Source organism: Anarhichas minor, unplaced genomic scaffold (assembly GCF_050575085.1).
Source record: "Anarhichas minor isolate MPS153535 unplaced genomic scaffold, ASM5057508v1 ptg000011l, whole genome shotgun sequence".
NCBI classification, from domain to species: Eukaryota; Metazoa; Chordata; class Actinopteri; order Perciformes; family Anarhichadidae; genus Anarhichas; species Anarhichas minor.
Window position 1 is genome coordinate 16,435,845 of NW_027466457.1, and position 23,156 is coordinate 16,459,000.

The following is a 23,156-nucleotide window of genomic DNA, read 5'->3' on the forward strand; positions in this document are numbered from 1 at the left end:
TTGACTGGAGAGAGACGGAGATCACTTCACTCATTTATATCTTGAGGGAAGCTCGGCTGAAGGGCAGTGAGACGATAGAATGAATCACTGTTAAGAGTCATGTTTTTAATCGAGTATTTTCCTGCTTTTTGACTGATTTGCGTCCACATTCCATGTTGCTTTATGTGGAGACGCCTGAGCAACCTGAAATCTCTTCTTCTTCTTCTTCTCCCCTTTTTAGTTGGCAAACAACAAAACTCTTCATCACAGCGAACATCTGGCGAGGAGTGAGACAGACAGACAGGTCAGCTGACCATGTGATTGTTTTATGGTTGTGACGTTCAGCTGTGCCGTTGGATCTGCGTGATCACATAGAAGTAGGAGACAGAGGAACGTTGTCTTATAGCCGACTGACTGAAGGCTTCACACGGCCGGCTATATGCTGAGTGATGACTGGGATCATAAAATCACAGGTCGGATCAGAACAAAAGAACAAAGGGAGCAACTTTGTTAGTCATTTATCAGGTTTTTTATTCAACCGTCCAGTTAACACATCTCATCTATTTGTTACTAATATTGAATTATGAATCATTGCAAATATGCAATGTTTTAAAAACAGCAGACAGTCACAGTGAGAGAAAATCAATCATGTTTAGAAACATTTTGATGCAGCAAGAAGACTCGACGATCGTTTCATAATCTCATCGTAGGCCCGACGTGGACGTCCTCTCATTCAGCTCCTGGTTAGGGTAGGCTTAGGGTAGGGTTAGGGTAGGGTTAGGTTAGGGTAGGGTTAGGGTAGGGTTAGGTTAGGGTAGGGTTAGGTTAGGGGGTTAGGGTAGGGTAGGGTTAGGTTAGGGTAGGGTTAGGTTAGGGGGTTAGGGTAGGGTAGGGTTAGGTTAGGGTAGGGTTAGGTTAGGGGGTTAGGGTAGGGTAGGGTTAGGTTAGGGGGTTAGGAGGGTAGGGTTAGGGTTCCTCTGGAGAATATTTAGGATCTCTAAAGGAAGCTCAGTCCACCCGTCTCCTCCCGCCTGGGAGAGTTCAAAAGTCCAGCGCTGCCTCCTGCTCTCTGCGGGACCGATCACTCAATGCCTGACCCCGGCCACCTCCTGCTGGATGGCTTTATGGGGGGGGGGGGGCATTAGACTTTCATTTCATCAGACTGTGCCACCTGGTTATTTCTGCTCTCCGCCTCGCTGGCTGCTCGAGGCGCTATCAGGCTTTTGTTTTTGACTGAACTCACCTGGCTGACTCGGCAGGAGGAACAAAGAACCCTGAAGGATAATGAGCATTATGTGATCAGATTATGTTCATCTACAAACATGAATTATGCTTCATGTACAGACAACAGACTACAACATGGACCTGGAGTTGGATTCATAGGACTGTATCACAGCAGAGCAGGAAGTGGCTGTGGTGTGGTAGTACACTGGGACGATCATCCTTTTCTTTTTGCTTCCCAACACACCGAGGGAAAGACAAAAGATGATGTGGAGTTTGTGTTTACCGAGAGGCAGCGTCTCATCTCGGCTGTCGCTCTCTTGTCTGATGTGTTTCGTCTCATAGACGGCCTCGATTTCGGTATTTTGTCCGTCGCCATCTTGCTTTTGTTTTTTTGCTTTGCAACCAGGAAAGGAAGCGACCATATTTGGGCTGCGGAGGAGTGCTGCTGCTGTTGTTGACTCTGTTAGCGACCTGTCAATTTATATCCAGGCTTTGTTCTTAGCGTTGCTGAAAAAGTCAGAATATACAGTCGGTATTTGATGACTGAAACTTAAAATACTTCATATGGAAGTAAAACAACTGACCCTTTGCTAAGTCCCGCCCCTCAAACACGGACTGGCCAATCGCAGCGTAGCTTCGGCCAGCAGTCGGGTCATCGCTCCCTCTCTGCTCCACAGGTTTAGTGGTTTTGGAGCTCTTCATGGTTCATCTTTGTGTAACAGTGATGCTCGTTACCCAGAGACGTTGGAAAGAGATTTATGTTTCTCAGCAAAGAGTCAAATCAGGTGCTTTCACAATAAAAGCCAACTCAAAGGATGCTCTCCATCCTCTTACTGTCGGGCCTTTTAATGTGAAACGTCTGCAGGAAGGTGTTTAGTGTCACTGACGGCGCTGTAACACTGACCCTGAATGAGAGCATGTTAACCTCAGCAACAACCTGTTGTACTGATGGGATTACTGCTGTGGAAATGTACTTTATTCTGAAGTTATCAGGTGAGACGTCGCAGTGCAGGCAATTAAGATCCACCTCAAGGATTTGTGCCAAACCTCTCTAAGCGCCTGTATTTCAGTAGTCTCTGTTATTTGAGAGTTTATTCAGGGGAAGTTTGAGAATGAATCACGATGCCGACACAAGTCGCCTTCAGTCTGCCTTTCTTTACTCTCTCACCCTGACGTGATGTCATTTTAATGTCTGCACTTCCTGATGCATTACATCGCTGTGAGGGATGTTTTATTCAGAATACCTTTGTGCATTTAACTAATATTATTAAGTTGTCATCTCCTCTGATGCAGTAATTACAGAGCTGTTGATTCTGTCGTCTTATCATCTGACAGCTTTAATCCTATAAAGCCGGTCACTGTGGGGCCTGCAGTCACCGACTCACTGTCTCAATATTGCAAAGCCCCCCCCCCCAAACAATCTGCTCCTATAACCACAGAAACGTACGACATTATTTAGTTTTTGTTTCTGTAACTGTGCGTCTTGAGGAGAACTTTTAAAATGTCACCAGCAGCGGTGAGCTTCTTCTTTAACGTGTTAGAACATCTGGAGCTCTGGACTCTCCTGGAACTAATCAATGATCGATCTCTCATAATAGTCACTAAGGTGTGTTTAAGAATAAAACAAAACCGTTATAAAACCAGAAATAACAAGAATCACAGTTACTTTTATACACAGAGGTAGTTTGGTGAATAAAACTTACAACAAAATTGCTGTTAACAATAATCAAATCCTGATGATGAAGTCAGACTTCATGCGGCTCATTGTACATGTGCTTTGCTTTAGTCACTATGAACAGCATGTTGCAGGAAGCAAACAGAAAGCTCGTCAAACAAGACTGAAGTTAGTCTGAATTAAAATCACTAATCAGACGTCGTTAGACTCGTATTAATGGCATCGGTGGCAGAGGGACCTGGACTGTGACTTCATGGTCTCCTGACAACTGGCAGAGCTGCTAAACATATTGGCTCAGTTTCATAGACCAAACAATAAAGCATCTATTCCTTCTTTCTGCCATGATGTGAGTCTCACGCTGTACTGAGACAAAGAGACAGAGACAGAGAGAGGAGGTCTCACTCCAGAACTAAGAAAGTACCGATAGCAGAGCCGCTAACTCCAGACCTCATCAATACTTAACTGTATTACTCCTCGCAGCACAGACCAGATCCACTCCTTCTGCTCTCACCTTTCACAATAAAGGTGTGTAAAGGCTTTCATGCTATAAACACCCCAATAGGTGGCTGTTTTCCCATCCTGGTGACTGACACATCTGGGTGATGCTGTTGCATGTTGGATGTGTTTCAATTCACATCCCCTTAAAAGCAGCGGTGATACGGCGTCCTTGTTTTAAACACTCCTCTCTCTCTCTCTCTCTGTTGTGTTTGTGGCTAACCAGGAACTTAAAGGCTTGGTCTTCCAGCTCGGCCGTTTCTTGTACACCCTCCACAGTGTGACTGACTCTCACACCAATCAGCTTGTTGCGCTAACCTCAGCACATCTCCGCTAACGGCGTACGGCTAAAACTTTGATGACAGCCCGGAGTTGCTGCCCCGATCGTGGTGTTGTTCACGCACATCTGTGGCTTGACTGCACAGCTGACTGCTGTCCTCTTTCTCTGTGGACGGTGCAGAGATGGTTCATCTCTCACTGCCCTCAGGGAGGATTACTACTGCAGAGGAAGCTCCTCCAGTCTGCATGGAAACATCCTCTTCTCTTTGTTTGTTAGATCTGTGTTTTCTACCCGGGGGGTTGAGGAGATAAGACGGATGATTTGTGCGGCTAAAACGTATCTCGGCTGCACAGGCGGTGTGTATCGTTGTACCTCCTCCAGTTCTTCTCACTATGTTAAGCCTCTTCTGATCATTAAACACAAAAAGAGAAAATGTTCTTCAGTTTAACATTTCATTCTGGTGGATTCAAAGTAGCTTGAATAGGCACTAACACTGTCAGGGTTAGAGGTTCAATTCCCTGTCGATCTGTGATCTACACACATGTGAACCGCCAATTAACTAACAGTGTAACGTCAACCTTTACAGTGTGAAATAAAGTTTTACTGACGATCGTTATCCTCCAATATTCAGTCAAATATTCAAAGTATCTGCGTTCGTGTCTCTGATCTCTGAGGATGTTACATCGTAAACAACCAATCAGTGTTTAGACTGACAGGACGGTGGCAGCACCGCTAAATATATTCTAACGTCATCGTGATGTGTTCACATGTAATCTCTTAAAATCTAGTGTTGGTGAGAAACCTGATTAATTATAGCTGTTTGAACAACATAAATAGATGAATTATGGTCTGTTTACACTAGCTCTAAGCAGATTATAATGCATCATTAAAACTACTAATGACAAGATTTGTTTTAATCCATAGAAATACAATCTTTCATTTCCTTATTTGAATTGTTTGTTTTTATAAACCCATCAAAAGTCGACCAGCTGCTATAATCAAAACAGCAATGTGGATCATCAATGATCTGCAATTAGTATCGACAGCAAAAGCACGTGATCAGGAATCTCTAAAAGTTATATCTGCTCCATTCATTACTTTACTTTGTCCTGATCCGATCCAAACCTTTTATGATCCGTTGCACCACTAATGAGCACGTTATCACCCGAACAAAAACGACCCCAAAACATGTTATCAGTTCACCCTAAAAAACCAGCAAGTTGTGTATTTTTAGAGTGGGGTGGTGTTTGTGTGCAACAGATAAATAAAGGTCCAATATTCACTCTACTTTTACGTCTCTTTAGCAGCTGATGTTTGTCTTTCTTCACCAGTTAGACAGACGGACGCAGTGAGAGACTGGTTGGTGCTGGGCGGGTGTTTTTCCAGTAGGTTTATCAGAAACAACTGTGATTTAAACACAATAAATGTGAAGTAAAACCAAAACTATGTGCTGAAAGAGGCTAAAAACTCCCACTAAGCCGATGGGGAAACACTGAGTTTGTGAGAATTCTGTCACTTCGATGGCTCTTCGTTCCCCATGTGAGACGAGAAGACAACAAACAAAAAAAGAGGAAAAGTTCCTTTTTATTAAATGTTCCTGGAGTAAATGTTCTGCGGATGTGAGACATTTTAAACAAGAGTGTGTGTCCAGGGTCTCTTCTCTGACCGGCGCTGAAGAGTTTTTTTTAAATGGGTTTTTATAAATGGGGTTGTCTGAGCGCTGCAGAGCTGCTCTCCCTCGACACACTCCCACCGCTCTGCGCTCGCAAGCTGCTCCATACCTGATTAAAAAAACAAAAAACAACCCGAGATCACCTGCTGAGTCGTGTGACTTTTAGTTTGTATTAATTCAGTCGGTGAAACCGCTGGAGCGTGAGCAGCTGGAGGTTTTATGTCGGACCAAATGAACCTTCAGGTGGCAGCCAGCGCTGAGCCGAGTGCGTTGGAGTTCACCTCTGTTCATAATTAACGAGGAAAACCGGAGACTTCAGAGAGTTTAGTTTTCCTCACAGTGGAGAGAGTCCTGTAGAGTTTACTGTTTGTGTTTTATAGGCTGCTGAGTAAGGTGACGATTCTCTGGAGGTTTCCTCACTACGACCTTTGTTTTACAAAATATCATCATCCACAGGAACGAAAAACATTCCAGCTGTCCGAGCTTATTGTCTTTTGGCGGCGGCAGTAACTTAACAACACACACAGTAGTGTCTAATTATTTATTCATAGTTATAGACACATATTTGGCTATTTGTTCACCTTTCAAGGGCGTTCGCAAATTTAGGTGGAGCCGTTATTGTTTCCCAAACGCTTGACCTAAACATTTGTTTACGTGTGGACGAGAGGCCCAAATGTAGAGGCAAATATTCTTATGTGTGTGTAGGCCACAAACTACCGGCACAGGTTCCATATCCAGTCTGCAAACATTCACAACATCCACACGGCCCCCACGTCTGAAAAATGAAGCCAATGTTGAAAAAGAAGTCTGGTTGTATAGAAGTCTATGAGAAAATGACTCTACTTCTCTCTTGATTTATTACCTCAGTAAACATTGTAAACATGAGTTTATGGTCTCAATCTCTAGTTTCAAGTCTTCTTCAATACAGCATGATGTTCATTTAGTATATTATGGTCCATTTAGAGTCAAACAGACCATAAAGCAGGGGATGCTTTAGGGGCAGGGCTACATGGTGATTGACAGGTCTCTTCCACGGCGTTGTCTGGTCTGGGAGTTGTCTGTTTGTGTTCCAACTTGAACCCTTTCACAGTGCGTTTTCACTTCAGGAAAGTTAATTTTTCATTCATTTTGGTCGCCCATTCAGCGTTCGATTATACTTAGCTCCACCCCTTTCGTATCACTTCAGGTTGCAAATAAACAAGATGGCGACGGCCGAAATGCCTAAAATCGAGGCTTCAAAACATCAGTCCACAAACCAATGGGTGTCGTCACGTTGACTACGTCCACTTCTTATTTAGTCTCTGGGCCCCTCACAAATTATAAAAATGTATTGTAATAGCCAACATAAAAGCTGGGTTATTTACATGTTTGCTCCGGTCTTGTATTTTTATCTCATCATCGGATTTTCTAGCAAGGCAACAAAAATGTTTTTTTGTTGCTTTAGTAACTTTATGGCCTTTACATTTTACATTTTAGATCGCAACAGCCTCTCAGACAGACATCGCCTCACTTAACTTCTTCTTACTTGTCTTGGTGTCATGATTATGTGTCAAATCCTGCAGTAAGAAAAATATTTTCTTTAGTTTGATATGATGCAAAAAAAAGTCTGAATTGTTTATTAATTTTGTCAGTCGAATAATCATGAAAGTGACTCGTATTTCTCAGCTGCGTTTACTTGTGTTTTGAAACAAAATTGAATGACATTTGCTGCTCTTGCTCAGTGGCACTTCAGCAGGTCGCCCTGTCCCGCGAGGGGAACAGATCTGTGATACTCGAGTCTGTCCTCCCGCCCCAACAGTCTGGTCTTCAGTCCCAGCTGCTGCACCGAGCTCAGCCTCCTCGTGAACCGCGTTGTCGGGGTGAACTTGAGTCACCCTCCGAGTTAATGAGCGTCCCGGAGCAGCCGAGCGGTGGGGGTTTGTTTTTTTTCGGTGACGCTCGGAGGAGCGGGGAAGGCCGACAGTCTGCTCTGGGTGGCCCGGCCTCCACATTTGTCAGGGATCAGCTGCCGTCCCGCGGCGGGAGATCAGCCGACTCTCTGATATGTCTCTGCTGCTGCGTGCAGGAGACTCGGTCTACCGTTCATTTACTGAAGCTGACAAACAAAGAGGAGGAGGAGGCCGCGGGTCGGCTGCTGCAGGCTCCAGCAGTCTGGGTTTTATCACACTGGTGGGTTTTTGTCGCCAGCGGGATGCGGTGTGTCGGAGTTCATCTTTTGTCAATCGGCATTTAAAAGATGTCTTCTAATGATAACACTCAGGAGTCTCCTGGAGGATTTCATTATAGTTGTATAAAGGATGCCATCTTGGGTTGGGTTGCGATGGCTAGTTTCCACTTAGGCAACATTCCTTGATTCCCACAGAATAGGTAATTTGTCTGTTTTATTTTTTATTTATCAGAAAACATCACTGGCAGCAGATTAATATCAGATGTAAAGCCAAAAGGAAACTTAGAAGCACACATCATCCTCTTGAGTTATTGATTCAGGGTGAGAAATGAACGTCAGCTTAAGCAGCTGAAGTGCAGGTTTGTCAACGGCGGTATTAAAGCTTCTTCAGTCATATAAAAACATCAACATTCACCATAAAACATCACACTTAAAGCAACATGCAGCTGTTGTCATTAGATACAACGCCGCACGTGTCTTATTATTATGGGTATCGTTAGGATTGTGGTAGGTATTGCGAGCCATCAATCCTCATGCTGTAAGCTAAAGTTAACAATTTATATTGAAGAAATCTGCAATTTAATGTGGAAGTGAGACAGAACACTACACGGGAATGAACGTTGTGCGGTTGAGGAGAAAAGAAGGAAAAGCGGATCAACTCGTCGGATCTCGGGGGACAGAAAGCGATCGGTCTCATCTGCAAACGGGTGGATTTGTTGCTCAAAGAATTTAATGTCAAAAGCCATAAAGAGACCAATCCTGAGTCCTATGACTCCCTGTGAGGCCCTCAAATACATGCTCCCCCCCCCGGTCTATATCAGAGAGGTGTATTTGATTTTATTTCGTTCCCGGTCGGGTTTTCCGTCTGGCCGAGCAGCTGACTGCACGGCCGAGTGGACAGCTCGTGGTACCTCGCAGGCTGTTCCCGCTCTTCTGCCTCGTCCTCGGTGGAGAGAGAGAGAGAGAGATTACCACCGAGGGACTCGCCGGTCAACTCCGCCGAGAATCAAACTAACGAGCCGTGACAGGAAGCACCGTGCCACCTGCTGGGAGCACGGCCAGCACTTTCCTGGGTTCCTCTGTGTTACCGCCTCGCAGACTCGAACCCTCCCGCCGCGCTGTCCACACGGATCTGGGTGTTTCCTGTCGGAGGGTTTATGCTGGTAATGAGTCGTCTGCGGTGGAGGACGATCCGACTGGACCTGCAACCAAAAGACAAAAAAAAAGAAAAAGTAAAAACCCTCCAGAGATCTCAGGTTGAAACGGAACCAGATGAACCTGCAATAGGACCAGAGACTGAACTCTCACGCAGGTTGTTGGTACAGATATTCATCTTTCCGTTCATGTCCCTCAGGTGACGCCATGCCTCAGCGAGTGATGCTGGAGGGGGCGGGGCCAGGCGCCCAGGTACCAGCACACCTGACCAGGGTTCCCATCTCGCTCATCGGCACCGACACCGACTACTCCGACAAAACAGTCAAGGTTTGTTTACAGCGACCTGCAATGTACACCGTACACTTTAGTGGTACTGTCACTTTGAGTACTTCCATTTTCTGATACTTTATTATTATGAATTAAGATTAACTTTATGTAATCCGATAATGTAGTTTACATTAGGTCTAGTCGTTTTTAGACCTATAAATGTGGAAAAGTTATACTTTTATTAATATTATTACTCTTTTGACAGAGTATTGCTACGTTTACTTATGTACAAGACCTGAGTACTTCATCCACTACTTCTCCATCTACACTCTTTACCTTCAGGAAGTTAGTGTGTTCCATCGACTCAGATCTAAAGCTTCAGCCACACACGAGGAGCACAACAGTGTTTCTGCAGAATACAGGTCCCGGGACAGAGGAGGTCCAATACTGTACAGACTGTAAAGCCCTCTGAGGCAAATGTGTGCTTTTGGCCGATACAAATACATTGAGTTGAATAGAAGCTTGTATGTGTGAACGCTGCCGTGCAGAGTTCACAGGTGTTCTCAGAGAGGCGTACAGCCTCTGGATCCTGACGATGTGAGAGCCAATGTTCACGAGAGAAAATACCAACAGCTCACTTGCTGTCGCGCTGCTTCATTTGAATGAACCTCCCGACCGTTTGCCGAGTATATACGTAATACCACAAAGACGGGCCAGTTCAGGGACAATACCAAACTGTCGGAGCTTTGCTTGCGCTGGTCATCGCCACAAAAATGAAGCCCAAGAGTTGATTTGGAGAAAAACAAATTGAAGAAAAACCCCACAAATGTTAGTTTCCTTCAGTGATTGTCAGGGGTCTTCTCTTCTTCTCAGGATTCCCTTTTCATCTGTCACCTGCCACAACCTCTTCACCAGTTTGTCTTTCACGCGAGGCTATTTTCTCGTTCTCTGGAATAATCCACCTCCTGCCTCGCAGCTCATTCCTCCGAGGCGCTCATCAACGCCGCTCACTTCTCTGCCGGGGCTTTGATCAGCTGACAGGCTCCTCAGTGAGACTCTGCAGTGGGATCTGAAATGCTTTCCAGTTTGTGTCTTAAGTGTTTTGTTTTTTTATATCTCTCCAGGGGAAAGTGGTCCGTAAAGGCCCGCTGGTGTCGTTGGCGTCTGACAACTTCATCCTGAAGACTGTCATTGAAGGTAACGCTCCAGCGTCTGTGTGTCTGTGTGCATCAGCTGTTCGATTGTTCCTGGATGAGGTCTGAGCGGCTGCTGGTTCAGGTGGAGAAGTGAGTTCAGAGCTGTTGTACTTTAAAGGGCAGTAATGCTACAAGGAATAGAACCAGCAACCTGTCAGTCACAGCAGGAAACCATCTTTTTGTGTATTTCAAGCAGAAGTTGTCTACATTTATTGTGATTAATCATTATATATCGGCACAGTATCATGGAAGGTTGTGAAATAGTCACGAATGCAATGGACTGGGACATGAATTGTCTGTTTTTAGGTTTTTTACGTGTTGCTCAGGGCAAAAATAATTCCTATTATTGATGAATTCATTATTTTTATATGGGACGTAGTTTATAATATCCAGAAAGACGAGTGTTGGTGAGCTGGACGGGTCCAACAAACAGGACGTTCAACCAGGAGACAGAATATGTTTCGACACCGCGCTGTGGTTTCACGGTAGTTGTTTTGTTAAAGCTAATTATGTGGTTTTGTTACCAAAACCTTCAAGACTATTGCTGCCATGAGACTGAGTTGGATGTACTGGTGGTCTGCAAAATGCAGAACGAATGTATTTGGCACTCAATGTGCCGTTCAGACACAGAATCCCCTTTTTGACAAATAAACTCAGGTTTCAATGAGACGCCGGATGACGTCAGCTTCAGTAGATGTGATATAAAATCTATTCCATGGATTTAAAAAATACTCTGAAGCTTTAAATTGAGTTTCTCTCTGTCTGATCGACCCTCATGTTGTTTTTTATTTGTTCATAAAACTTCAGTGTGCAACATTCTTCTGCATCATCGAGTACTTTGTGAAAGTGCAGGAGGTTTCAGGCTGGGGTTTGCAGAGATGGCCGTTGCTGATTGGTCAAACACACTGAACTCGTGTACCGCTGCATTCACACAGGCTGGATTGTGTCGGCAGGTTTATCGGAGCTCGTATTGCTGGAAAAATGGGACCAAACCGGACAGTAAATGTGCTGTAAAAGCCCAGAGCTGCATCCTTATGGTGCTGCAGAGTGTGTGTGTGTGTGTGTGTGCGTGTGTGTGTGTGTCTGTGTGTGTCTGTGTCTGTCAGGACTGCGTGTGTGTGTTAAGCTGTTAGCCAGTCTCGGTTATAGAAGCGAATGGAGGTAAGCGTGTCTCATTGTTGCCTCGTCTGTGGCCTCCTTATCTCTGAGCAGCCTGATGAAAGAGCCACAGTGAGCTGAGACTCTTATTGTGGCGGGGGTAGATCCTTCCTTTTATTCTTTTAAACTCTGACACCCGCCTGTGTCTCCCAGCTGCAGGGTGAGCAGGTCCACCTCTCCTGTGTTGTTGGTTTATAGTCTGTCAGTGGTGGTTCAGTTTGTCCTGCTGGTGCATTGTGGGATTTAGTTTTTGATTTGTGACGGTCTCACTAATGTTTCTCCTATTTCTGTTTCTTTTGTTGCAGATTTTCTGAAAAAGCATTTCTAAAATGAATCCGTGGTACTGATCTGTTGTTGTCCCGTCGGTAAACTGCACTCTTGCTCTTCTCTGTTACCACAAGATGTAGAAAACAGGCGAGCAGTGCTGAACAGATGAGCAGACACCAAGCCGTCTGAGAAGTAATGTGTGGAAGCGTTTCGGGTTCAACACCGCAGATGCCTCGTTAAAAATTCAGCAGCCTTACTGTTCTGTTAATCTGTTACTCAAGTGAGGCGTTGGCGGCACCACCAGTGAACACATCCACATTTTACAAACAAACTACATGTTACTTCTCATTCATTGGAAGTGACAGCCCCAGTCCAGGATCAGAGGTTCAGATCGTGTCTTGAACGGCCCGATTCTCTCGAGATCAAGAGAGAATCTTGTCAAGCTTCAAGTAATGCGTTTGTTTCTGGACAAGGCAGCAACCTCCGGTTCTGATGAGTGAAGCCAGTGCAAATGTGTGTTAAAGCTGCATTCTCTCTAGTGTCCACCAGGGGGCGACTCCTCTGGTTGTATAGAAGTCTATGAGAAAATGACTCTACTTCTCTCTTGATTTATTACCTCAGTAAACATTGTAAACATGAGTTTATGGTCTCAATCTCTAGTTTCAAGTCTTCTTCAATACAGCATGATGTTCATTTAGTACATTATGGTCCATTTAGAGTCAAACAGACCATAAAGCAGGGGATGCTTTAGGGCGGGGCTACACGGTGATTGTGTAGCCCCAGAGACGTATACGACGTCTCTCCATTACTCCTCCGAAGTTCAAATATGGTCACTTCGGTTCACCGGTTGCAAAAAGCCAAATTGCCAAACTCGAGGCTCCAAAATGGCAGCCCACAAACCAATGGGTGACCTCACGATGACGTCCTGTGAGGAGCTACGGTCTTGGTCTTTGTTTGCGTTTGCAGCGACACAGAGAGGCTGCAAAAGGTTTTTTTGTTCTGAAGGGACGTTAATTATTGTTTTAGTTTTGTCGATTTATTTTACTATCAATTTGTGCTTTTTAGATGACTTGATTAATCCTTAATTAAGTCTTCCCCGGCCTCATGATGAGGTCATGGTGAACCCGTCAGCGATTCAACAGCACCACGATTATCGATACGTCTTCATGCATCGCATCCTCAACTTGTAATGCACATCTCTACTTCCTCATCGATAAATACAAGCAGTCCGATGAATCTGAACTCCCGTCTCAGCGCATAAACATTACGCAATCACACGTGTGCTGTAATCTACAGACACGAGCTCTTCTCACAGCGGCTCTGAAGGCCTGTGGCATGTTACACCGCATGAAGTAGCCGAGCGTCTGGCGGACTTCTTCTTGCTCACGGCTCTTCTACTCTTGGTGGAAGTCACTGTCTCTGCCCACTGAACACTACGGGTTGAATTTTCAGCCTTCATGGATGTTTTGTCAGATAATATTGGGAGCGATGAGCAACAAGTGTTTGAATATCGTCTGTCAGTTTCCCAGATCCAAAGAGAGAAGCTGGTTTGTTGTGTCACTGCGCCCGTGCAGAATCGTCTCGTCAGTCATTGAAATTAACTGTTTTGTACACCTGCCACAGTAGATTACCATCATTTTTGTTTGGGGGGGGGGGGCTGCTAAGTGAAGCAAATCTTGCAGACACTTGCATACTTTACAAGCATTCGGCTTGTGGCTTGTTCTAATTTCCAACCTCGCTGACAATCATACCGAACCCAAAGATTCCAGTTTACTGTCACACAAGACAAAGAAAACCAGCGAATTCTCACAAATGCTCCGCTGCAATGAGAGAACTGTTTGCGCTTCCTTCAAAAAATATCTTGAACAATTAGTTTATAACTGAAATATGTGTCAGTGAAGTTTCTTTAGATTGACTCATCGAATAACAGGACTGATTGGACAGTTTTCATGAGCTGAAACAATCCAGAGTTCACCGTCTGTAGTCACTTCATGTTTACAAATTCATGATTACGTTTACAGTAAGTGTCCGTCACACACGACTCATCAATGTTCTGTGTCTCTTTTGCAGAAGAAGATTCCCCGCCGAAAGCCTCGTCCCAAAACCCGTCGATCAACGTGGTCCTGTTCGGAGCGCTGGCCGAGGACTTCAGTCAAGCTGTCAATCAAGGGGTAGGTTCAGCTCAGGCTGCTTCAACACCTGTGGTTGGGTTCACCTGGTCCGGATCAAGGGGAAGAAGTGATACATTGTTGGGTTTTAGTTCTGGTCCACTTCCTGTTCACACCATAGTCTGGATATAAGAAGTGGACGTCGACGCCGTGACGTCACCCGTTGGTTTGTGGACTGATGTGGACTGATGTGGACTGATGCCCCGCCCTAAAGCATCCCCTGCTTTATGGTCTGTGTGACTCTAAATGGACCATAAGTTACTAAATGAACATCATGCTGTATTGAAGAAGACTTTTTATTAATGAACAAAAGGAGTAAACACGAAGTCAAGAGAAATCAGATTCTGTGACTGACAGATGTTGATGCAGCACTTTAAATTGTTTATTTATGTTCGTTGATTAAAAGCTGATCGTTAGCATTGTTAGTGTTATTAGAAGAAGCGCTGGAGGCGTCTCTCGCTGTAATGATTCGTGGCTTGTCGCTGTGGGATCGCTGTCACACACTTTTAAATGGAGTTGATGAACTTACAAAGTCGGATAAAAGAACGGCAGTTTTAACGGCTCGTTCTCTGTTAATCAGGGGAATGAAACGGTGCTGATGTGCTCCTATGTGTGGCCTCAGATACAGATCAATACAATCGCTTCCTGAACACAGTTCACTATCAGCAGGTAGATTTATTCGTAGCTTAGCTTTTGAAATCACACTACACATATATAAATATATAATTTGTCTTGCGGTTGGTTAGTTTGCGTTCACACCCATAAACGGCCCACCTGTTGGTTTGGTTGTGTCGTTTTGCAGCAGGGTTCGATCGACAGTCTTCACAGGTTCAGTGTGAACGCAGACAGAAACGTATGTGAAGCTGCAGCACTTATTCTTGAAGTAGTTGTTACTTTCATTAGATAAAAGAGCGAGGAATATATTGACGTTCCTATTATAAAATGGACTTCCACCACGTTATCACCACTGATGACTCTTGAAGGTTTCTGAAGAAGTGCGAACAGCAACTCGGCCCTGAGATATGAGTCGTGTATCATACATATCTATATTTAATGTGTGCAGACGCACTGTGGTGATAAAGTGTGAATGGAGATGATGATGATGATGATGATGACGATGGTGTCTGGCTGCTGAATCTAATTTACAGCTTTGCTGTTTCTTTGTGTCATCTGAGTGTTAACACAATCCTGCTGGTGTGTTTGTTTCTTCTCCAGCGTCCCAGAAGTTAACGTTGTTGTTTCAACTTTCATGTTTCTTGGACAAAAATAAGCAAACTTGAAGTCCATATAGATGTCCCGTACCTTCCTGTCTCCTCTGCTGCCACCTTCACCTCCACTTTCATCCACACACATGAACATTTCCCCCCTCTTTTCTAAAACCATCAGCTACTCAATAAAACAACAAAGCAAACGGGCAACAAAAGATTAGTAACATAAACACAAAAAATAATTAAAAATCCATAACACTGATGTTAGTTACCCATCTTGTCACTGCAGAGCTCAAACCTGTCATAATAGCTGCTATACCGACTTATCGTACAATATATATAACACGTCATCGACTCATCGTCCACAGCCCCGTTGTGGAAAAGTTTTAGGTGTAATACGAATGAGAAAGGATTGTTGTTACTTATATTTAACATTTACCTAATGTGTTGTTCACTTTTCTGTTTAGAAAGGTCCGAACCATAGAGAAGCACAGTGCGGTGTCCCCAGGCGGCAACCTCCGGTTCTGCAGAGTGAATCCGATGCTTCATGTGTTAAAGCTGCATTCTCTCTAGTGACCACCAGGGGGCGACTCCTCTGGTTGTATAGAAGTCTATGAGAAAATGACTCTACTTCTCTCTTGATTTATTACCTCAGTAAACATTGTAAACATGAGTTTATGGTCTCAATCTCTAGTTTCAAGTCTTCTTCAATACAGCATGATGTTCATTTAGTACATTATGGTCCATTTAGAGTCAAACAGACCATAAAGCAGGGGATGCTTTAGGGCGGGGCTACACGGTGATTGACAGGTCTCTACCAGAGTCGTATACGGCGTCTCTACGTCACTCCTCCTCAGTCCAGACATGGTCACTTTTGTTCATTGGTTGTGGAAAAAACAAGATGGCCACGGCCGTAATCCAAGATGGCGACAGCGAAATCGCCAAACTCCAGGCTTCAAAACGTGAGTCCACAAATCAACGGGTGACTTTACTTGCGTAACCTTTAGGTGTGTGTGTGTGTGTGTGTGTGTGTGTGTGTGTGTGTGTGTGTGTGTGTGTGTGTGTGTGTGTGTGTGTGTGTGTGTGTGTGTGTGTGTGTGTGTGTGTGTGTGTGTGTGTGTGTGTGTGTGTGTGTGTGTGTGTGTGTGTGTGTGTGTGTGTGTGTGTGTGTGTGTGCCTTTTAAATTCCACCAAAACCTAAACAGAAATAATAATTTGTTGCCTCAATGCAGCTTTAATGTGCTGCTGAATGAAGACAGATGGTTGTTTTACAAAGTGCTTCATGTTTATCCTTTTCTTTGCTTTCGAGGACACGGAAAAAGTCAAACAAAATGCATAAAATGTACTCAAACGATTTAATACATTTAAATTCTACCTAATTAAAAATATGACAACAGGATTTGATGGTTGTGATAATTACATTTTCTAAAGTTATATCTCCGTCTCGTCCGTAAAATTGATTCTGATTCTCCATGCGTGACAAAGACAAAGAACCAGACATCCTTTCATGGCTGTTTTCCCTCTGAATGAGTTTTAATGGAGTCATTTAGAAGCTGTGAGCGAATGAGTATCCACATTATCTTTCTTTGCTTTCATAAACTGCCTTTTTTTTTTAATGTTGGCGTTCATCTTGTTCTTCACATCTGGCACAGATGTTCAACCGGCTCTGATTTCTTTATTTGTTTAACCTAATCCCGTCCCTCTGCTGGAATAACATGATTTATTACATTAAACTGATTCATGTCGGGTGACGGAGTCAAACAGAGAGTCCAGAGATGTGGCTCCTTGATGCCTGTGAGGGTTCAATGCAGAACGCTTTGAAAGCCTTTATTTGATATTAATATTCATGCCAATGCTGATGAGATTTCATTATGTTACTTTCAATAACAGAGGAGGCTATTTAGAAGGCGTGTCCGTGAACATTGTAATTTCCCGCCTCATAAAGCCTGTTATCTGAACACGGTGATGAGCTGATCTGTGTGGTTTGTTTGTGACGAGTGTTCTTCTGTAGAATGAAGTTAATTCATTTTACATATGGTGCGGTTTGAAGAAGTGTCGGTCCAGATTCTGATGATTTGTAGTAACAGAATATCCTGTATGAAGAGTCTATACGCAGCCTGTCCACACTTTAGCCCAGTGGTGGAATGTCACTAAGTACATTTACTCAAGTTCTCCAGCACATCTGAGGGAATTATTGTGCTTTTACTCCACTTGTATTTGTCTAATAACTGTCGGTGCTTTGCGGTGCCCGTTTGGCAGCGTCTGATTCCTTGGGTTCTTGATTCCGGACGTGCTGCAGAGTTTGGTTGTAACGTCAGTGTTTCCTCCAGCAGCGAGCTGAAGCTCTTGGTGTATCAGGGCTCTGCTTTGATCTCGACTAACGAAGTGACTCAACAAAGTGCTTACAGAGTCCGTTTTTTTTTACCTGGACGGGGACAGTGAACGCATCAGGGATAATCCCCCCCAGCAGCATCTTGATGCAACTCAAAGCGGTGTAAAGCTCGTTGAAGACAGGGAGTCGCATCGCGGCCCGTGCACGGCTGCAGATGACAGGGTTCCCCGTCAGGCTGTGTGTCTCAGTAAACGTGATTATTCAGACATTCTGCGCTTCCCTTTGTCAGCCCTGAGCGCCGGGCTTTAAAAAGCTGTCCCAGGAGCAGCTGACACGCCGAACAAAAGACAATCTCCATTTTCACACCGGCTTATCGTCTGCGACTTGTCGTGATGTCTTCCTTAACGTCTCCGAGGATGCGACATCAATCTGTCCTCCCTCTGGGAAAGAGGGATGTGTATTTATCTCTTCACTCTCAGTTGTTAATCCCGGCTTCTTTGCTTGTTGTTGCTCTTGTGTTTCTCCTGCAGGACGTGGTTGTGGCCTCTGGCTTCACTGTGGGCAGATCTCCCACGTTTAACAAGGACAAGCTGCACCCCTTCAACCTGCTGCTGTCCGGAGACGACGCCTGTGTTTACGTGAGGACTCTTGAGTAATGTGCACTGTATTGTGTATGTGTGTGCGCTTCTATAAAGAGGCTCTTTCTCAGTGTTCTCCTTACACAAAGGTGTGTTTGAGCTGGTGTCAAGGCTGTCAATCAAACTCTGATGTGGACCAAACATCAGGGCCGAGACCACTTGGAAGGGAGGGTCTCTGTCTGCTTCCTAGCGGACTCTGGCGCCGCTCGTTTGTGGTTTGAAAGCAAACGTACAAAACGTATATTCGATATGTGATTTTAGCACAAATCAAAACTTTAACTTCTATTTATTTTAAGTGCACATTTCCCAAAGAATGCATGTTTACTGTCAATCACTGTGTAGCCCCGCCCTAAAGCATCCCCTGCTTTATGGTCTGTGTGACTCTAAATGGACCATAATGTACTAAATGAACATCATGCTGTATTGAAGAAGACTTGAAACTAGAGATTGAGACCATAAACTCATGTTTACAATGTTTACTGAGGTAATAAATCAAGAGAGAAGTAGAGTCATTTTCTCATAGACTTCTATACAACCAGAGGAGTCGCCCCCTGGTGGACACTAGAGAGAATGCAGCTTTAACACACTTCTATTGGGGTTAAACATTTAATTGTGGTGTCAGAGAATGTCATTGAGGATCCTCCCAAATATAGAAAGAGAAATCATTGCTGTGTATAGATTCAGTCTGCAGGCTGTAACAGTCTGTTGGAGCCTGAGATCTTGTGCCTGCTGTAAATTGAAAATGACTCCTCTTTGTTGTCTGACAGACAGACACATAATAAATAAGTCTTTCCTGCTGATGAGTCTCACATCCTCCTCGTCATGTTTTACCTGAAGGCTCAGCCGTCACTGCATGTGACGCAACGAGATTCCTCAGACTTACAGCTGACACCAAGTCATCCACATGTCGCATGTCAGGCTGGGTAACGACACTCGATACTCAAAACGTTTCCAGTCAAACAATCCCTGCATTTGATCCTTCTTGTACCCAGATCGATATATCTATTTGTGATTCTGGACTTTACTATTTAGTTTTCGTGATATTGTATTCTGAGGTAAAGCTTGTTCGGTGACTTTAACGTCTCGTCTCCGTCTTCCTCCCTCAGGTGTCTCGCCCGCTGCCTCCTCCTCCTGATCCCAGATCCCCGCCGGCCTCCAAGAGGAGCTCTGCGCTCCCCGCTGAGGTCAGAGTCAGACGGCCCCGCTTAGCTGAAGAGGGTCTCGTGTGTTGCGGAGGTCTTGTATCCGTCAGGAAGACTTTACGTCAGCTGCCGGCTGGATCGGGGGTCTCCACAGACCTCTGGTGTTTGTGTGGTGGTGATGGTGTGGAGAGCAGGATTGTTACTGTTTGATACGAGAGCCTTTAGACCCCACAGCTACCCCACACTACTTCTAGAAAACGTTATTGTACACTTACTATTTGTAGCATTAGTACCCTGTCAAAAACATAACTTCATGTCATAAAGTTATTATCGAGTTTTTCTTTCAGAAACATAGAATCTTGTTGCACAATTATTCATTTTATTTTGAATAGAGTCTGAACTAAACTATCTTAAGTCCAGAATTCAGGGTTTTGTATCAGCGTACAATTAAAGTGATATCGCACCATTAAATCACTTGAATTGTACGCTGTAGTTAGAATATTTTCAGCCCTTTTAACTTGCCAACAGACGGGGAACTCTAACCGTTATATTTATATACTCTCTTTAATGCCACAGACTCCACTGACAAAAACATCATTTCACCTCTCAGACCGCTGGAGTTGCTTCGGTTGGTACGTTAGTTATTGGGTGACGTTCAGATCCAAACTAGCAGCAGTACTTTACCGAGTCTCCAACTCGGAGCGCCGACCGCCTTCTAAGTTATTGTAGGTAACACACGCTGACTATGGTTGAGGATATATATTTATATATATGTGTATATAATATATATATATATATGTAGCAACGTCATCCTGCAGAGAACCTCCAGCAGGTCCGATGGGAATAAAGGTTTTAGGAAGCGCTTTGGAAAATAGTATTTAAACTCTTAAACATAACAATAATAATGGGATTTGAATGCATAAAGTGGGAAGCAACAGGATGATTTAAAAACCTAATAAATAATAATAATTGACTCTCCCTCTAAGTTATGAAGTTATTCTAACTAGCGTCCACTCTGAGTGAACAGCAGCACATCTCCTCCACATGTTGAGTGTTGAGCAGCTTTTAAGGGACAGACTGAAACTTTTCTGTCTCTCAGTGACTTTAAAGCAGAATCGGCGTCCGACTGTCGACACGCAGAGACGCGTGAGCAGGAACACGGAAGTCTGCTGTGATTCACGGAGACTGTTCAAGATCATCATTATGTAGTAAAACATAGATGTAATATTTAAAGATGAAGCCGAGGACGGATCAGTGAAGCAGAGCTTTGATAAACATTTATAGAACAGAATAAATGAACAGGCGGAATAACGCTCACAGAAACGGAGGATATAAAAGGAGATTAAATATTTTCTGAAGCCTGTGATCAAAATTTAAAGCCTTGATTTTAATTCCAACTCTTTGAGTTTTGATCTGCGCTGTGGAACGAATGCCGGTAAAAATACACTTTGGACAAACCGCCTCTCTGGTTTCGTCTTCTTCTTTAAGAGCGGATGCTCATTTTTCACATCTTCATCATCGTCTGACTGACGCAGGAAGTTGGAAACTTCAGTCGTCCGTTCGCTCTGCTTTTAACATCCATCAGAGACGACGTGTGTTGAGTTAAATGCCAAGATTACGTCGTTAGTCGTTTGAAACATCACTTTGTCTTCATCGCGGTCGGCAGCGATGAAGACAAACGATCCAGAGGCTCCTCGTTCACGTTGCTCATCACAAGGTTTTATTTTGGGATTTTCTGCACGATATCGTGCAGGATTAGTGTTGTAGTGAAATACGAGCGTCCTCGACAAACACCTTGAGCTGCTGGGATCGGAGCCGTCTGATTCCTAAAAACCCAGACATGAGTCAGCGTTTATGCACTTCCTGTTCCCTCGTCTCCAAAGATCTGACTTCTAGAAGAAAAGATGTGACTTTGTTATTTGAATGAAGTTGCGGTACTACTAGGAACGGTTACTGCACAGTTACTGTTTGTACTTACAAATGGCTGCATTAGATGCAAGGTCACCAAATGATGTCTGAGCTGAGATTAAAATGAATACTTTACCTTTAAAGTGATCATTTGTAAATCAATTACTCACCGTGTTACTTTGAACTTTTGTAGAAAACTATGTTTTTCTCTCGTGCTTCCACGGCGAACAGAGATTTAAACAAACGTAGAGGAATCTTGATGAATGGAAGTGAATGGCGTCACGTTTAACGACGGTAAAACAATATCACAACATCTGTTGTTTCTCCTCAGGTTTCCAGGACGAAGGCTCCTAAATACACGTACAGTCGACTGGACGACCTGAAGGCCGGATCGGTGGTCAACACGTACGGAGTGGTGGTCTTCTTCAAACAGCCGTTCAAGAGCCGCGGCACAGGTCAGTCTGGAACAACATCCGTTTCTTTATTCTTTATGAACTTCACTCTGAAATGTTATTTATTTTATTGGCATTTTACATTTGTTTCCAGTCGAATATTAAGGACTTTATAAAGTGACTTCACTGTCATAAACATAACTGTTGCTGCTCTAGAAACAACATTTAGTCATATCTAAATTATGAATTAACATTTTCTAACTAGCACCAAACTCAAAGAGCAACTGATTAGTTTAAAAACAGGAACTCGTCTTTAGCTCCACTCAACAGAGTGAAACGCTGAAAGAGTTTTCAGCACCACGGACAGAGACGTTAAGATGCTCAGCAGCCGTTGAGCCGTTGAATCGGAAAGATTGATAGTTATTGTTAAAAGAGACCCAAACGCATGAACCACATCCCCTCCTGTGAGACGAGCTGACAGACACAACCCTACACCTTCTAGATTCAAGTTTCTCTCCCTCACTGAACTCAGACGGGAGTAACTGCTTGTTAAACCGTTGTAAAACACGCTTCATTCAAACTCTGCAGAGACAAAATGAAGCTCACTCAGCTGTTTTTACCCGCCGTCTCTAACGTTGTGTGTGCTGCAGGGCTAACTCGCTGAACGAGTCTGCTGCTGAGTCATCTTGCATAGCCAGACCTCAATCTTTGAATTTTACAATTAACTTTTCATGAAGTGAAAACACTGTTTCATGGTGTGTTTGACTCTAAATGGACCATAATGTACTAAATGAACATCATGCTGTATTGAAGAAGACTTGAAACTAGAGATTGAGACCATAAACTCATGTTTACAATGTTTACTGAGGTAATAAATCAAGAGAGAAGTAGAGTCATTTTCTCATAGACTTCTATACAACCAGAGGAGTCGCCCCCTGGTGGACACTAGAGAGAATGCAGCTTTAACACATGAAGCATCGGCTTCACTCTGCAGAACCGGAGGTTGCAGTATTGGTTTCACGTGCTTCATCACTTTCAACACATTATGAGATCTGACCACAGGAAGTTTTCTTTCCACAGACTTCTGCTCCACCCTGAAGATCACCGATCAGTCCAACGAGAAGATCGGCTGCACTGTCTTCTGTGAGAAGCTGGAGGACCATCCCAAAGTCTTTCAAGTCGGAGACATCGTCCGCCTGCACAGAGTCAAGGTCCAGCCGGGATTAAAGTCTTGTGCTATTTCTATCTCATTGTAAATGTATTGGTTTTGAAGGCAGGAACTAAAACATCCCAGTATTGTTCTCAAGCTGAGATCATGTAACTTGGAGATAAATGTCAAAGAGGACAGTGGGATAAGTTTCCACATTCCTCCTCACAGGTCCAGTTCTTCAATAACTCCATGACGCTGGTCAACACCTTCGGTTTCTCCGTGCTGGCGTTTGACGGGGCGGAGGGCGGATCCATGGAGCCGCGGACCTCCAGCCGCTCCTTCCACTTGGACCAGGAGGACCGTCGGACCGTGGAGGAGCTGAGATCCTGGACCTGCAGCCAGGCCCTCCTCCCCCCGGTTCCCACAACCCCTCTGTCTGCCGCTCAGCCCAAAACTTACTTCGACCTGACCTGCCAGCTGCTGGCCAAAGCTCCCATCGACTCCTCGTGCACCCTGCTGAGGGTAAGAACGCTACAAGATGTACAGATCGACTGCAGAACTAGATGAATCGGATATGTGGTGCATTTCTACAGAAAAACACAAGCCATGTCTTGTTCATCAACATCTATTAAGGGCTGTATTTTGCACTGGAAGAATGATACGAATGCAGCACCCTGAATGCA

At 44.2% G+C, this 23,156-nt stretch overlaps 1 protein-coding gene across 4 annotated transcripts in view; it reads left to right on the top strand.

Annotated features, from left to right (window-relative positions):
• Positions 1 to 23,156, top strand: part of pot1 (protection of telomeres 1 homolog) — a 56,279-nt gene that overhangs the window by 2,374 nt on the left and 30,749 nt on the right. For 2 of the 4 annotated variants that reach the window (XM_076089682.1, XM_076089685.1), the window contains exons 2-10: positions 221 to 283; positions 8,847 to 8,974; positions 10,039 to 10,111; positions 13,606 to 13,706; positions 17,774 to 17,881; positions 18,988 to 19,065; positions 21,263 to 21,386; positions 22,404 to 22,534; positions 22,702 to 22,995. In XM_076089682.1, coding sequence (XP_075945797.1) covers positions 8,855 to 8,974; positions 10,039 to 10,111; positions 13,606 to 13,706; positions 17,774 to 17,881; positions 18,988 to 19,065; positions 21,263 to 21,386; positions 22,404 to 22,534; positions 22,702 to 22,995 — 1,029 coding nt within the window. In that variant the 5' untranslated portion in view covers positions 221 to 283; positions 8,847 to 8,854. Of the gene's footprint in view, positions 1 to 220; positions 284 to 8,369; positions 8,975 to 10,038; positions 10,112 to 13,605; positions 13,707 to 17,773; positions 17,882 to 18,987; positions 19,066 to 21,262; positions 21,387 to 22,403; positions 22,535 to 22,701; positions 22,996 to 23,156 lie in introns of all 4 variants that reach the window. The other 2 variants (XM_076089683.1, XM_076089684.1) reach the window with 2 other exon arrangements.